At 38.9% G+C, this 16,352-nt stretch overlaps 2 protein-coding genes across 3 annotated transcripts in view; both read right to left on the bottom strand.

Moving 5' to 3' along the window:
* LOC755759 (aminopeptidase N) overlaps positions 1-16,352 on the bottom strand; it is a 58,839-nt gene that overhangs the window by 35,038 nt on the left and 7,449 nt on the right. Inside the window, exons 1-6 of one of the 2 annotated variants that reach the window (XM_030995394.1) lie at positions 9,062-9,176; positions 8,072-8,316; positions 2,785-3,285; positions 2,031-2,310; positions 1,712-1,832; positions 507-661 (exon numbers count right to left, since the gene is read on the bottom strand). In XM_030995394.1, coding sequence (XP_030851254.1) covers positions 507-661; positions 1,712-1,832; positions 2,031-2,310; positions 2,785-3,285; positions 8,072-8,217 — 1,203 coding nt within the window. In that variant the 5' untranslated portion in view covers positions 8,218-8,316; positions 9,062-9,176. Of the gene's footprint in view, positions 1-506; positions 662-1,711; positions 1,833-2,030; positions 2,311-2,784; positions 3,286-8,071; positions 8,317-9,061; positions 9,177-16,352 lie in introns of those variants that run through there. The other variant, XM_030995393.1, reaches the window with a different exon arrangement.
* On the bottom strand, positions 13,935-14,987 carry LOC115927909 (uncharacterized protein K02A2.6-like). The gene has a single exon (XM_030994252.1). The coding sequence runs from the start codon at positions 14,985-14,987 to the stop codon at positions 13,935-13,937; it is 1,053 nt and encodes a 350-aa protein (XP_030850112.1).

Genomic DNA, 16,352 nt, shown 5'->3' on the forward strand with positions numbered 1-16,352 from the left:
TCTCAACAGTACACTATGAAACACAATGTATATATACATGATAATGTAACAATTATTTCAACATAGAGTATACAGTAAATAATTCAGATACGGAAGTCATAACACCAAACCGACTACAGTTCTTGTATATTCGGAGCAACAGAGCTGTTCGGTTATTTTGGACCTGGGGGGGGGGGGGGGGGGGGGGGTCCTCACACATTAGGACATACAGGGGTGTGCCGCACTAATGAGTCACTTTTTCACAAAAAAAATCCCTAAACATGGGTCCCACTTTTAACAAAAATACCATTAAATACGGGTCCGTTTTTTTCAAAATTTGCAAACAAAATTGCAAAAAAAAACAACCGCAAATTGTGAAAAAAGGGTATTTTTTCGAGAAAGATGACCCAAAATAAACCCTAATAATGGGTAAGGGTTTTGAGGCTTGGGCAGCACACCCCCATCCAAACCAAATCCGAGTATCCCCCCTTTTAGGCTTGTTGGTGTGATTGGGGTGTGAGGTTTACCTGATGGGCGAGTTCATGGGCGACAATGGCGCAGACCCTCTGCTTATTACTGGAAGAGGACACACCAGGGGTGTAGAGAAGGGCCGACTCACGGTACGTGATTAGACCCCAGTTCTCCATCGCTCCAGCTGCGAAGTCAGGTATGGCAATCATATCTGGGAGAACAACGAATCAGGAATATTGAATGACGGTCACTGAGGTATTTGGGATAGCGTTAGATTGACAAAGAGAATGAGAGAGAAAGAGAGAGAGATAGATAGAGAGAGCGAGAGAGAGAGAGAGAGAGAACAAGAGAGCTAGAGAGAGAGAGAGAGAGAGAGATAGAGAGAGAGAACAAGAGAGGGAAAATGAGGAGAGGAGAGGGGTATGGTAGGACACACCAGAAACCCGTTTCACAAAGCCTTTTTTTCAGTGACAAATGACAAAAATCAGTGACAAATCTGCTGATAATCAATCAGAAGCAAGGATTTCACTAGATTATATAACAAAAACTTTCATTTGTCACCGATGACAAGTTTTGTAAAATGGGAAATGGTACGTAATGATCAGACCCCATGCCAGTTCTCCGTCGCTCTGGCTGGTCAAGTATATGGCTATCATATATATATCTAGGAGGGCAGATGAGAAATATTGAAAAGTGGTCTGAAGAATGGATATACATGGATATATATACAAAGAGAGAAACAGAAACAGAGTCAGAGACAGAGGGAGAGAGACAGAGAGACTTACACATAGACAATAAACAAAGTGAGCAAGAGAACTTAAAAGCAGAAATAGAAAGAGAGAGAGAGAAGCCCACGTAAGACAAAGACAGGAAGAGAATATCAGATGACGAATGGGTGACAGAAAGAGACAGTAAGAAAGAGAAATATCTGTTGACTGAGAGCCCCCCCAAAAAAAATTGAGATAGATAGTGAGAGAGAGATAGAAAAAGAGAGAGAGAGAGAGTGAGAGAAAGGGGGAGAGAGAGGGGGAGAGAGAGAGAGAGAGAGAGAGAGAGTGAGAGAGAGAGATAGAAAGTGAGAGAGAGAGGGGAGAGAGAGAGAGAGAAAGACAGAGGAGAGAGAGAGAGAGAGAATGAGAGAGAGAGAGAGACAGAGGAAGAGAGAAGAAGAGAGGGGGGAAGAGAGAGATAGAGAAAAGGGGAGGGGAAGAGATGGGTAAAATGGTCGTTCTTGACTGGCAAAATTTCATCTACGACTTACCCATCTTGGGAAGCGGAAACTTCGTTCCAAAGTAGTCATCGAAAAAGTCCAAAACTTGAGCGCCCTTCTCCAGTGCATAGTCCAAGGAATCCTTGGCATCTTCTCGTGCCCATACCCTTAGCTGTGGAGTGCAATGAGAAGATAATATATTTAATCGGGGCAGCGCCAGGAGGGTCACAATGTGACGGACATATGCGCTATATAAGAAGCCACCATTATTATTATCATTATGTTGGTATCTCAGTGTAACTTACATTCATGGTTTAAAAGAACAATTTGTTTTAAGTAATAGACACACATCTAAACTAAACACACTCACCAAAACACCATTATTGGTAGTGGTGTTCTTCTCCACAAAGTCACAAACCACAAAGCAGATCAGATAGGTGGACATCGGCACACTCTTGGCAAAGACAGATCGGGTCCATCCTGCTTCCCCGGGCGCCGGCTCGCTGCTAAGGAGGGGCATGTTGCCAAGGGCGATGTAGCCATCTTCATGGTCCAAGGTCAAATTGAAGGTGACCTTCATGGCAGGCTCGTCAAAGCAAGGGAAAGCCTTGCGGGCGTCGGTGGGGGCAAAGAACGTTGTTGCTAGATACCTGAGAGAAGAGATTAACAGTAATATGATGACTAGCTGGCAGCATTTGAATTTTGTAACGAAAGCAGTGCGATTTAAATATGGAAGGCATTCAAAACCACTCTGAAAAACTAAAAAATACATAGCATAAAAATTGCAACGTTAAAAGCTCACTTTTACTATTGTAAATTAATTCAAACATAGGTCATGTGAGGAAAAAGGTGCATCTATCATAAGATGCTCCAAATCATATTGAAAATTATCAGGCAGAATTATGTTGCCCTCAATTCTTGTTTTATGTTTATCTTGGCTTTCTGGTCTGTTTGGCAATTGTAGTTTTAAAAAATGATTACAACTCTCTTCAACTCTCATTTCTGGAGAAATACTGAAATCTGTTGCTTTTCTTTATATGTACACACAATGAAAATCAATCATGAATGAAATGAAATGCATTTACATTATGTCAGACTGCAAATTTGTTTAAAGGCTTACTGACCTTGTTTCCCCGTTAGCTTGATACGAGCTCCGGTACAGTCCCACTAAGCCATCTTCAAGCGGTGCATAGAATCCGATGGTGAAAATGTAACTTTTTCCCGCAGTGAGCATCTCGTCAAATTCCACGATGAGGTACTGGTTGGCCGAGAACCGCGGTGGTCCCTTCGGAAGCAGCCAGCCCTCATCGACCGATAGCATCCTCACAGAAGTTGGTATGATATTCAGCTCCTTACTATGCAGGAGGAGGAGGTGGGTGCTTTGTTTGCATTCCATTGTGATGCTGATGCTACCAACAAACCTCTGCTCGTCGTCAATGTAGATACGGAGCCCGATGTCGTAGTGAGAGGGTATGAGGTCGGTGGGGAGTCGCAGGCTATCCCAAGGTTGAGGGGCACTAGCTGTAGGGCCAGGGGACGGGGTGGGCTCTGCTCTTTCGGTCGTCATCAAAGCCTTCGTCGTTTCTACCGGTTCAACGGGGGGCTCTGTGGGTTCAGGCACCTGTCTGTGTCATACAAACAAATTAGCCAAGAATAGGTCTTGATAATCTATCATGATATTCAATTCAATTCAATTCAATTCAATTCATTTATTTTTCCTCTTTCAATTGTTCATATTTACAATGATGGAACATTTTAACATATTCACATATTTATATACATAAATGTACATGTAGATCCATTTGCACAATACAATACATTAAAAAGAATAAACATGAAATTGAAAGGGAACATGGTTCTTTGGAAATGTATAAATACAAAATGGAATATGGAGGACAATAGCTTAGCCTTTGTGCCAACATCAAACATGGGGAACTATACCCAACAAAAAAAAAAAAAAAAAAATAATAATAATAATAATAATAATAAATAAATAAATAAATAAATAAATTAAAAAACAAAAACAAAAACAATTAAAAAAAAACAATTAAAAAAAAAAAAAAAAAGAAAGAAGAAGAAAGAAAAAAAGGGGAAAAAGGGCAAAGCCTCTCTGGCAAGAGTTCCTACTACCTTTAAAATGCATTTTCAATGTGTAAAATCATTTATTCTTCATATTAAAGAAACCTGTGGGATGCCAAAAGGCCATAACCCACTCAACTTGGACCAAAGGTTAACAAAGTCCTGCTGAGTACTAAGCAGATAACATACAGTGCTTCACTTGGACAACCTGAAAACTGTTCTATCAGCTGATTGAGACTTTTATTCTTACACTCAAACTCTTACAAACATTGTAAAGTTGTTGAAACATCCCCAGCCATTTGCTTTATCATTTTTTTTAAAGAAATGTAAATACAAATCTGGGATATACTTAAGGGTGTAAAAAATATAACTTTTAGTATGGGAAAAACATGTTCAATCTTCATGGCAAACTCTCTGTAGTAAATAAAAAGCAAGTGTGATTTCCAAGGGAAAAAGTTTATAGAATGATTGAAGATCCTATCTAGGACTCTGCAATGGGGAGGGGCTACAATATATTCTTTAAAATATCAGACAAGTAAAACCCTTGTCTATTTTTCTAGGTTGAAATTTACTTGAAAAAAAACTTTGCTGAGGCTTAAGATTTTCAGATGCATTTGAAAATTTGAAAAGGGGACACAGGAACACTGTAATAGAGGAAGAAACTGTATGTGTACCGGTATGTGAATTTCCTTAATATGGTGGACCAGAATGTGTTTTCAAAAGGGGGAATGGATACTCATATGACTGATAATAACAAACAGGCTCACATTGATTTTGGTTTCATATTTCTGAACTGTAGTATTTCACATTATCACATGATATTTTAACAAAAAAAAGATATCAACTTTAAAGGGCATATGCCTCCAGATAGACTTGACATCAATTTGAAAGTGGCAAAAGATATGAGCCGGCCATACCATTTTTCATGCTATTGTAGTACGTAACTGTAACAAATTAATGGGATCATTATAATTTATATGAATGTTAGACGGTCATTTCCTCTTTTGGGAGCATTGGTCTTTTATAGCCTCTAACCCTACTCTATCACACTGATGAAAATCTTACGGTAATAAGTTTGTAAAGTTCATATTTTCATGTGAGAACAGAGCCATATGGTAAAGATGTTCCAGCCAAGTTAAGCCCTACTCTATCACACTGAGAGATAAATATCTTACAGTAAGAAGTTTGTAAAGTTCATTGTAAATTATAGAGCCATATGATAAAGGTGTTCCGGGCTTCCAGCCAACATTTGGCAATGTTTTAAAGTCATTTAAACCATCAAGGTCAGCAACAATTTCGAATGTGTACAACATGTTAATACATCTATAGATGCACATGGGAACGATATCCCAGTCCAAACTGTACAACGTTTTAATGTCATTTAAAACATTAAATTAAGCCAACATTTGGAATGTGAACAACATGTTAATACGCCTATAGATGCACATGGGAACGATATCCCAGTCCAAACTGTACAACGTTTTAATGTCATTTAAAACATTAAATTAAGCCAACATTTGGAATGTGTACAACATGTTAATACGCCTATAGATGCACATGGGAACGATATCCCAGTCCAAACTGTACAACGTTTCAATGTCATTTAAAACATTTAGTTAAGCCAACATTTGGAATGTGAACAACATGTTAATACGCCTATAGATGCACATGGGAACGATATCCCAGTCCAAACTGTACAACGTTTTAATGTCATTTAAAACATTAAATTAAGCCAACATTTGGAATGTGTACAACATGTTAATACGCCTATAGATGCACATGGGAACGATATCCCAGTCCAAACTGTACAACGTTTCAATGTCATTTAAAACATTTAGTTAAGCCAACATTTGGAATGTGAACAACATGTTAATACGCCTATAGATGCACATGGGAACGATATCCCAGTCCAAACCGACAACGTTTTAATGTCATTTAAAACATTTAATTAAGCCAACATTTGGAATGTGTACAACATGTTAATACGCCTATAGATGCACATGGGAAAGATATCCCAGTCCAAACTGTACAACGTTTTAATGTCATTTAAAACATTTAATTAAGCCAACATTTGGAATGTGTACAACATGTTAATACGCCTATACATGTAGATGCACATGGGAAAGATATCCCAGTCCAAACTGTACAACGTTTCAATGTCATTTAAAACATTTAGTTAAGCCAACATTTGGAATGTCGGTGTGCAACATGTTAACATGATCATGATGGAAGCAAAGATAATCCTGCCAATTTGTTTAAACAATATTCCAATCAATGCCAATGGATCTATCAGATTCGATCAGCCAACATGCTCTCAAAAAAATGTACAATGTGTTTATGATCGAGAACAGCCATACACAGCCTCTCTTGCAAGTATTCACAACACACACGTACTGGAATTCCAAGGTATATAATTGTGCCACTGACAATAACAAATATTTAGTTTGCAGAAGGAGGGCACATACTACAGGATCCATCATTGATCAGGGTGACTGAATAGGATCTACCATATTTTTGTTGTTGACTTTCTTGTAACTTTTCCCTCAGAATTATGCAAACCCTTTGGACAAGAAATGAACAGGTCTGCATCATTTCCTGAAGAAACTAGATGGAATTTTGACTGCGCGCAGTCGAAAATGATGCCTCCGCCATAGAGCAATTTAAACAAGTTTGGAGTTTAAATCTCCAGTGGTTCTTGAGATATCATGATAACAATCTCAATGTATGGAATTTCATAAGTTGACCTCTGTGACCCTTGACCTTTGACCTACGTGCTCCAAAATCTAATCAGATTGTCTTCCTATGGTGATACACACTATCATTAAGTTTGAAGTTTAAATCTCCAGTGGTTCTTGAGATATTATGATATGGTGATACATACTATCATTAAGTTTGAAGTGAAAATTCTCCAGTGGTTCTTGAGATATCGCGATAACGATCTCAATGTATGGAATTTCATAAGTTGACCTCTGTGACCCTTGACCTTTGACCTACGTGCTCCAAAATCTAATCAGATTGTCTTCCTATGGTGATACACACTACCATTAAGTTTGAAGTTTAAATCTCCAGTGGTTCTTGAGATATTATGATAACAATCTCAATGTATGGAATTTCATAAGTTGACCTCTGTGACCCTTGACCTTTGACCTACGTGCTCCAAAATCTAATCAGATCGTCTTCCTATGGTGATACATACTATCCTTAAGTTTGAAGTTTTTACATCTCCAGTGGTTCTTGAGATATCATGATAACAATCTCAATGTATGGAATTTCATAAGTTGACCTCTATGACCCTTGACCTTTGACCTACGTGCTCCAAAATGTACTCAGATTGTTTTCCTATAGTGATACACACTATCACTAAGTTTGAAGTTTAAATCTCCAGTGGTTCTTGAGATATCATGATAACAATCTCAATGTATGGAATTTCATAAGTTGACCTCTGTGACCCTTGACCTTTGACATACGTGCTCCAAAATCTAATCAGATCGTCTTCCTATGGTGATACATACTATCCTTAAGTTTGAAGTTTAAATCTCAAATGGTTCTTGAGATATCGCGCTAACAAACTCAATACAAGGAATTTCATAAGTTGACCTCTGTGACCTGTGACCTTTGACCTACGTACTCCAAAATCTAATCAGATCGTCTTCCTATGGTGATAAATACTATTCCCGAGTCTTAAGTTTAAATCTTAAATGGTTCTTGAGATATTGTGATAACGGTCAAACGGGACGGACGTACGGACGTACGGACGGACGTACGGACGTACAGACGGACGTACGGACGTACGGACGGACAACCCGAAAACATGATGCCTCCGGCACCACCTTCGGTGGCGGAGGCATAAAAATTATGACACAACTATTTATTTAAAAAAAAAAAACCTCTGCAACATTTTCTCCTATTCATTCCATTCTCAAATCCACTTGACTACGACACCTGTTACTTAATTCTCAAGTAATTCTTTGCTTTTTGTATTGCAGTAACTGTTTGATTATACTATCTTTGAATATTTCTGTGCTTTATATCTTTTGTATTGTGTTTTAAAATTATTACCGTATTTATTATCACAATTTTGTATATATATTCTGGCAATTTTATTGGTCCAAAGTTCTGCTGGTGAAATTAAACTGAAAAGGGGGTGACCCTCAAAACTTTGTATTTATTTGAGGGATAGCAACGTCTGTTTGGAATCAGAAGGGCGTTAACTCATTTACTTTAACACAGCCTTAACGCCCTCCTGGCTCTGAACAGACAATGAGGAGAGACTTTCAGACTTCTTGGGTGCCTAGCAACGGACACTGAAATGAAAGCAGCAAAGGAGCTTACATATTACATGGATCGTCCGCAGGTAGGAGACCGCACAGCAGTCCAACCAAGAGGAGAGAGCTTCCAAAGGTACAAGCGATGAAGATGGCAGCGTTTCGGGAGATCTTGATACCCCCACCCTTGTATTCCTCCCCTGGCATATCCATGATTAGAGGTCAGAGTTCAGAGTTCAAAGTCGATTCTTGGAGAAGTACAGTTGGTGGCACAGATTCGGTCAAGTGGTTCTGCAGCTTTGTAGGGATATTCTGGACGTGTAGAAGACACAAGAATCAAAGAAAAAATATTTACACAACAAAAGAATAATAGAAAAATATGTATACAACAAACATGTATATAGTACATCATGTGATATAGCATACCGGGATTTCACAAACCTGTCATTTCAAAGAAGGTACATGTATACAAAAATTTAAAAAATGATTTGATAAACATTTTTTGATAGGATCAAAATACAATGACCCACAGAGGCTAATGAAATATATAGAAAAACATACTGAATAATATAATCTGCAACATTTCAATAGTTTAATAAATGTCTATGAAAATATACTGATCTCCTAAACTAAACCATTGATTAATTAAGGCCTTATGTTTTCATCGGCTCGAATTTGCCAAATAACCCACTATTTTAACTATCCTGATCACAAATTAGCCAGTTAATTTGCGTTTTCATCAGCCCGCAGTTGCAATTAGTGGGATATTTGGTCAAGAAAATATCCTGAGAAATGTTGGTCTTGTTTCCAAAATATCCCGCTATTAGGAAAATAGCGGGCTAATTTGCGCCCGTCCAAGCTAATTTTTGATGAGCATATTGGTCTGGTGTAGACAGGATTGTAGACAGAATAATATCCAGAGTCTGAAAATAGCGGGTTATTTGACAAACTCGAGCTGATGATGACAGGCCTATATGGAGTAAGAGAAAGGTTTAACTCACTGACAAATTGCAGAATCCGTTTTACTTAAATCTACAAACACATGCTCTATACTCACACATCTTTCCTATATGAACCTCAAGAGTGAGGATTGAGAGAATTAACATGAATCTCAGGAGTTCCTCCCCACATCCAATATATAACAGAAAACCAAACAATGAAAGGAAGAAGAAGCTATATATATAGCTATGATGAAACTATGATGCAGTGGACTCGATTAGCCACAGGTTTATTACCCGATACTTTATCAGTCTGCATTGTGCAGCTGATTAGAGTTCCACTAGATAATTAAGATAAAGCAGCCGAGATATTAATTTTTGCAGTCTAATCATTTACAGAGTGATACCAAACCTGAGGGCGATGCCAAACGGTTCAAAGGTTCGAAAATGTATCGTGATCTTTTGTTTTAAGTGCCAAGTTAGACAAAATGAGTTCAGACTACACCAGTACATATATCAGTGAGGGTTTATGAAATTATTGATCTTTCAGTTTGTTAAGCTATGGTCACAAATCTGAGCAGCGACCGACCGATCAGTAGCCTGCTCGGTCGCTGCTACAATTTAGGCATCGCCCAGCAATTAGGTCGGTGCCGGGCGGCGACCGCCCAGGCACCGAGCGTATTTTGGGCGGCGAGTGAAAAGTGAGCAAGCGCCGCCCAAATTTTAACTCCGCGCTAAAACTTCAGCGGCGACCGAGCGATATATGCCCTAAAAACGAGCGGTGCCTGGGCAGCCGCCGGGCAGAATTGGTTAAAAACTCGCCGCTCGGCCGCCGAGCAGACTACTTTTGGGTAATGTGACCATAGCATTAGAGACGGTTTAATTATCACACGAGTCAATGTTGATGGATGATTATTCTTTTCAACTACCAACCCACCCACCATCTAATCATATACCAAAGTTAAGGGACTTTAAGTTTTAAAGGGAATAAAGTTTTGGTGATTGTTAAGTTGAATTAATTGCAGTGGATGAGGCCGGGCATATTTTCTTCCAAGTTAGATCGATGTAATCTCTGTATCTGTCAACTATAAACGAGAAACATCTTTGCAAAATTCACACCTACGGTTTACAAATTAGCCAAGACAAGCTACATGTAGGTTTTGCAAAGTTGGATATTTGTTGTGTGTATTCATGCATAGTGTGTGATTAACATTGAGTCACCTTGTCAAAGAATACTTTGAATGGAAGAAATATTTATTGACTGCGAAGCAATAATCATGTATTTTGTTCATCAGAGATATTACATAAACACTTTTTTATTTCTATTTTCTAATTACTATCATATTTGGGATATTTCTCAAAAAATATTTGATCAAGAGATTGCTCTCAAAGATCAATTGTCACATATTTTGCAATAGTTTGCAAATCAGTATTATCTGATACTTGATGGAGTAATCCCTTTGGCAGCTTACTCAGGAAACGCCATGAAGTGCAGAAATGGGGTGTAGACAAGCACTTATCAATAAACAGTAAAATATGCTAAGTCCAGTGCAATGAAAAAAAACATAATGCAAGAATCAAACCTGCCATGTAATTTTTTTAATGCGAGTACAATTATTAAACCAAAAATGAATATGTTTAGATCTTATTTAAGGCAAGTCTGGATGTTGCATTCCAGGTACAAGTTTGGTATGCGCATAGGAGTTAGTATACACAATGTTTGAGTAGTACATGTACAATGTAGTTGACGATAGAAATTTTATTAGAATCATTTAAGAAACAGTAAATATATAGATTGGGCATCGTTATTTAATGAACACCTATTTCTTCTAGCAGTTTGCATGTGTAGGCTGATATAGGACTTTGGCAGTAATCTTATATTTGTTGTTTGATGTGTATATTTGGTATTTTCTATATTTTTATGAGTTCTAGATTAGGGACATTTCGTGTCAAAATTGGACTTTAAAAATTGTGAATTTGGTGAATTTTTCCTAGTGATGTATTGTATAGCTGACAATATATACAGTCGAATTTTCATGTATTACTGCATTTTACTTACCGGTAAATGTTTTGATTTGAAAGTCATTCAAATTACCGGTATGTGAATTGAATCACATAAATGGCATGGTATTGAATAATGAACCAGTATGATTAGGAAAAAATGAAATTCTCTACTATTATCATTGCTTATCACTGGACATAATTATTAAAAGGCTACATGTAAAGATTTTAGAAATTTACACTATATATTCTCATTAAAATTTCAAGATCAATCTGTTCTTAATCATGTATTTTATGCAGATAGAAATTACAAATACTATGCAACATTTGCTATGTTAGAAGTGCAGATGGTTTATGAAGAAGTTACAGGGTGAATTTTCCATTCAGTATTGAACAAGATCTACTATTAAAAATGGTTTAAATGAACTAAAGTATTTTGGTTTGTGTTAACAACGAGTTAAAGATATTACATAAAGCTTTGGTGCATGTAAAACATGTGATTATACCCTCAGGTTTCAGCTATATTTCTATTTAACATTCCTAGCTTTGTCATCATTTTATATCCAATTTTTTGTACCATTGTTTTTATACTGGTGAAAGTGTGCTCTTAGTCAATTGTATTGTTTTTTCCTAATAAAGTATAACTTCCAAAGACAAATGATTGTTTGAATAATTTGTCTTACATGTTGCAAGGCTCTACACTACATGTAGATTTGTGTAATGGGTTCGGACTACAACTTGTCAGAGCTGCATGTTATGGCAAAATTGTGATTGTTTTTTTTCCCCTTTTTATTATTTAATTCATTTTTTTTTTCCATTTTGTATTTATTTATTCATCTATTACATGGAGAAAAAAAAAAACTTTCTTGTCAAGTGGAGTCAAGTGGATTTTGCCGAGATATTTTTTGATTCGTTTATCTGTCTCACTCTCAGTCTATCAGATCAGAGCACCCTGGATTTTCTTTTTGTTCGTTCAAATAGAAAAAACTAAGGTCCTATTTTTGTATATTCCCTGGTAGATACATGTAAAGTACTATTGGATCATTTTACAATGGTTGTAAAAGAGTGTGTGTCAGATTGCGTCATCTTACTTGATTTTGAAATAATAAAAATAATTTGAAGTCTATTTGTGTATAAGAATTGTGTAAGAAAGAGAAAAAAGGCGTGAGAGAGATCCTTGTAATGAGTATAAGAGCGTGAGAGAGAGAGAGATAGCAACGGTTTGTCTCGTATATTCTAACCATAGGCGCCGGAGGTGGGGGGGGGGGGGGCAGTTGCCCCCCAGTCAAAAAAGTGGGGGGGGGGGCGAAACGCATTTTTGCCCCCCCCCCAAAACGCCCCCCCCCCCCCCTCCAAAAAAAAAAAAAAAAAACAGTAAAGGAGTAAACATGGTTTGTATTTTTAATCCAAAAGAATGTAACGATAATAAAAACCTGAATTAAATCACATATACATGTACAATTCCATTCAAAGAAAAAGGAAAGTTCACAGGAATTAAATTTCATAAACATTGCGCATGCCACCTAACGGTATTTATCAATGGAGGTCTCTATAATAGCGATCGATACACGCATATCGTGGACATATTGTGCGAGAATGGGAAAGCGAGTCCGTTTTTTTGTTATAGGGGTGAGAAGACATGAGCCCCTGAACGCTGGCGTACTGATGGGGGAGGGGGTGATGTATTTCTTATTCGAAACAAGTGATATACAAATGTTGATGTTGTGACATGATTTTCCGGCATTTTTTTTGTAAGTCATAACTTTTTATGCGTTCGTTGGAAAATAAGAAAGTCCCAAATTACAGTCAGGCGAAATACGCTTATTTAGAAGCCTCGTCATGGTTTGCAAAGTGGCTGGGCTCGAGCCCCCCCCCCCCCCCCTTTTTGAAAAAGTATGTTAAAGAGAAAAAGAAAGAAAGACGGAGAAAAAAATAAGTGACCTGCCAATGTCACAAATAAGGTATAAAAAATGCTCATCTGACCGTAATTAAATGCTTAATACTAACAAAGTAGTTGAATTCCATAACCATAGTCTGGTGTTTATTCCCCGCACTGGGTATCAAGTCACGCGTATCGCATATACATCGCGCACATGCGATCTGACCTCCTGAGGTCACAGGTGTCACATTTGCATAATCTGATACATATTCATTATCATGACATCCCTCCTTTGCAAGAATGAAACTTTATCCTGGTCTATTTTCTACTATAGTTTCACTGAAAATTCTTGTAATATTTCTTTTGTTCTTGTGTTTCAGCCATATGTCAATTACTGAAATAAACATGCTTTGATGCATTTACTTTTGTTTGTTTCTTTTCTTCTTTTTTTTCTTTTTTTTTTAAACAACTTCAACAAAACTATTTCTAACAAACAACAAATTTATCTGGTCGATAAACTTTTCCAAAATGTTTTATTTTCCAAACAACTTTGTTGAACAACATAAAACATAACATGCAATATGATATCTTCCATGCATTCAGTCTGTGGTCCAAATAAAAGTTCAACTGTTCACTGGATACTAATTGAGTTCTAGTTTTGAGTTTGTGTAAATCATCTGTTATCTCCAAGCGTTCATACGACTAGCTGAAACTGAAGTTTCTGGAAATACTCTCTTCGATGATTGAATCCATTTTTAAAACTGATCCATGCTCCAACTCAAACTTGTGTTTTTCGCAACACCTATCACATACAATAAGGGCAGCGTTCGGCGTACACCCATTTACATTGATTAATGTATGTGTAATATTGAAACATATATATCAGAACTTATTATTTTAGCACATAACACAACTTCCTTGTACGCTTGGTTTCCATGGTGATTTCTCCAACATGTCGATTTCACAAATATGGGCAGCGCAAGGCGTACACCCTTTAAATCACAACTTGGCTTCAACCAATGATTTCCAAACATTTCTCCTTGGCACATGTAGTTTCAGATATCACTGTCGCTATTTTACAAAGAGCTCATCCCCACCATATTGATCTGGAATCACACAAAATCATCATATCGCTTAGGGAATCTTCTCTGGCGTTGTGGTCTACTAGCTGCCATAGGAACGTTGGTGTTTGTTGTCTCTGCCTGAGTGTCACCATCTTGATGGGTCTGGTCACCGCCTGATGTGTTGCTTGCTGCCTCTAAGTCTGGACCTCTGGTCACCGCCTCAGGAGTACTGGTCTCCGCCTCAGGATTGCCGTCCGACCCTTCAGGAACACCGGTCACCGCCTCAGGATTTCCGTCTGTCCTCTCTGGATTGGCAGCTTCGTTATGAGTGTCTCGGGACATGTATCTTTTTACACTGGATATATTCCGTTTGTACAGGACTCCTTCAGGAGACTTCACAGTTACCATACTCCCTGTTCTTGCTGTCACTGTGTATGGCTGGTTAAAGTATGGCGTGTCTAGTTTCCTCCTTTCATCGCGTCTTACTATCACCTTATCTCCTGGCACTATGTCAGAATGTACGGCTCCCCTCTTCAGATCTGCATAGTGTTTTGCACCACTTTTCATTTGGAGGTCTCTGTCTCTCAGTTCCTGATCCTCACTAATGTCCTGGATTTGTGGTAGTTTAGTTCGGATCTTTCTCCCGAACAACACTTCTGCCGGGCTTTTTCCCGTTGTCGAATGAGTACTGGCCCGGTAGACTGCAACGTAAGTCAGCAAGGCCTCTTTCCAATCCTTGCCTTCTGCCTGTGCAATTCTAAGCCTTTTCACTATACTCTGGTTCTGTCTTTCGACCTCGCCGTTGGCTTGGGGCCATTTAGGAGTCACCCGATGGTGGTGAACTCCTGTAATGTTCATGTACTCTGCGAAAACTTCTGAGATGAACTGGGGTCCATTGTCTGAGTATAACGTCACAGGTAACCCATGTCTGCCAAAGATTTCAGCCAGGGCTTTGACCGTCTTCTCTGCAGTGGTTGATTTCATGATTGCATACTCGTAGTATCTGCTATAATAATCAACTACCACAAGTATAGATTCTCCTGTCGGAAGTGGTCCTAGGAAATCAACAGCTACATCCACCCAAGGTCCTGTCGGCAACATAGTACTTCGAATTGGTTCTGGTGGATTACCCCTGCTTGTGATTTGGCAACCATGACAAGTCTTGACGAATTTCTCTGCATCTTTCTCACATCCAGGCCACCATACCTTGGTTCTCAAATTCTGTTTGGTGCCAACAATGCCCAGGTGTCCTTAGTGAGCTAATGACACCATCTTTGGCCTCTGTGCCTGTGGAATCACCAATCTGCTACCTCTCAGCACACACTGACCAATTATACAGAGTTCATCCTTGATGGGAATGTATGCTTTGTATGGACAATCATCCCATTGTCCACTGTGAATACACTCTCTGATAACTTCAAGTTCAGGATCATGTTCAGATTCTCTTTCGACTTCCTTCGTTGTCACCGCACCTGGCGTTGACTGGACTGCCACAAAACGCACAAAGCTCTCTGCTTCTGTTTCCAACACAGAAGGTTCTCTCGGTTGATCATCCTTCAGCAATCTTGACAATGGATCTGCTATGTTGGACTTTCCTGCGATGTGGACTACCCTGTACTTGTACTGTTGAAGCCTCAGAACCCACCGCTCTATTCTCGCACATGGCTTAGATCTTGGTGAATAAATGACTTCAAGCGGTTTGTGATCAGTCACTAGATCAAACTCTATTCCATACAGGTACGCATGGAATCTCTCACAAGCCCACACAAGTCCAAGGGCTTCTTTCTCCGTCTGAGAGTATCTCCTTTCAACGTTACTTAACGAGCGGCTGGCATACGCTACTATCCTCGGCCATCAGCATGCACCTGCACCAGCACTGCTCCTAAGCCAACTGGACTGGCATCCGCTATGACCTTTGTCGGTGCATTTAGATCATAGTAGCCCAGGGTCTCTGCACTCATTAAGCTTTCCTTCAGCGCCTTAAACGCTTGTTGTTGTTCATGACCAAATTGAAATGGCGTGTCCTTTCTGGTCAGCTTTCTCAGTGGATCTGCCAATGTAGCAAAGTTCGGAATGAACTTGGCGCAGTAGTTGACTAGCCCCAAGAAACTTCTCATCTCAGTTGCATTCTGGGGTTCACGGGCCTCTGCAATTGCTTTCACCTTGGCCAATCCTGGGTTGAGTCCCTCGCTAGTCAGTCTGTGCCCCATGAAGTCCAACTCAGAGACACCAAACTTACACTTTTCTGCATTTGCAGTAAGTCCTGCGTCCCGCAGTCTGCCAAGCTGCTTCAACCTCTTGTCATGCTCTTTCTGGGTCGATGCATGCACAATGATGTCATCTGATATGTTTGCAGCTCCTTCTATACCAGCTATCACCCTGTGTATCTCATATTGATAAATCTCTGGAGCAGCATTGATTCCGAACAACAGTCTCTTATAGCGGAACAACCCACAATGAGTGACA

The sequence above is a fragment of the Strongylocentrotus purpuratus genome, unplaced genomic scaffold, assembly GCF_000002235.5.
Source record: "Strongylocentrotus purpuratus isolate Spur 01 unplaced genomic scaffold, Spur_5.0 spur5_scaffold_21, whole genome shotgun sequence".
Classification (NCBI taxonomy): domain Eukaryota; kingdom Metazoa; phylum Echinodermata; class Echinoidea; order Camarodonta; family Strongylocentrotidae; genus Strongylocentrotus; species Strongylocentrotus purpuratus.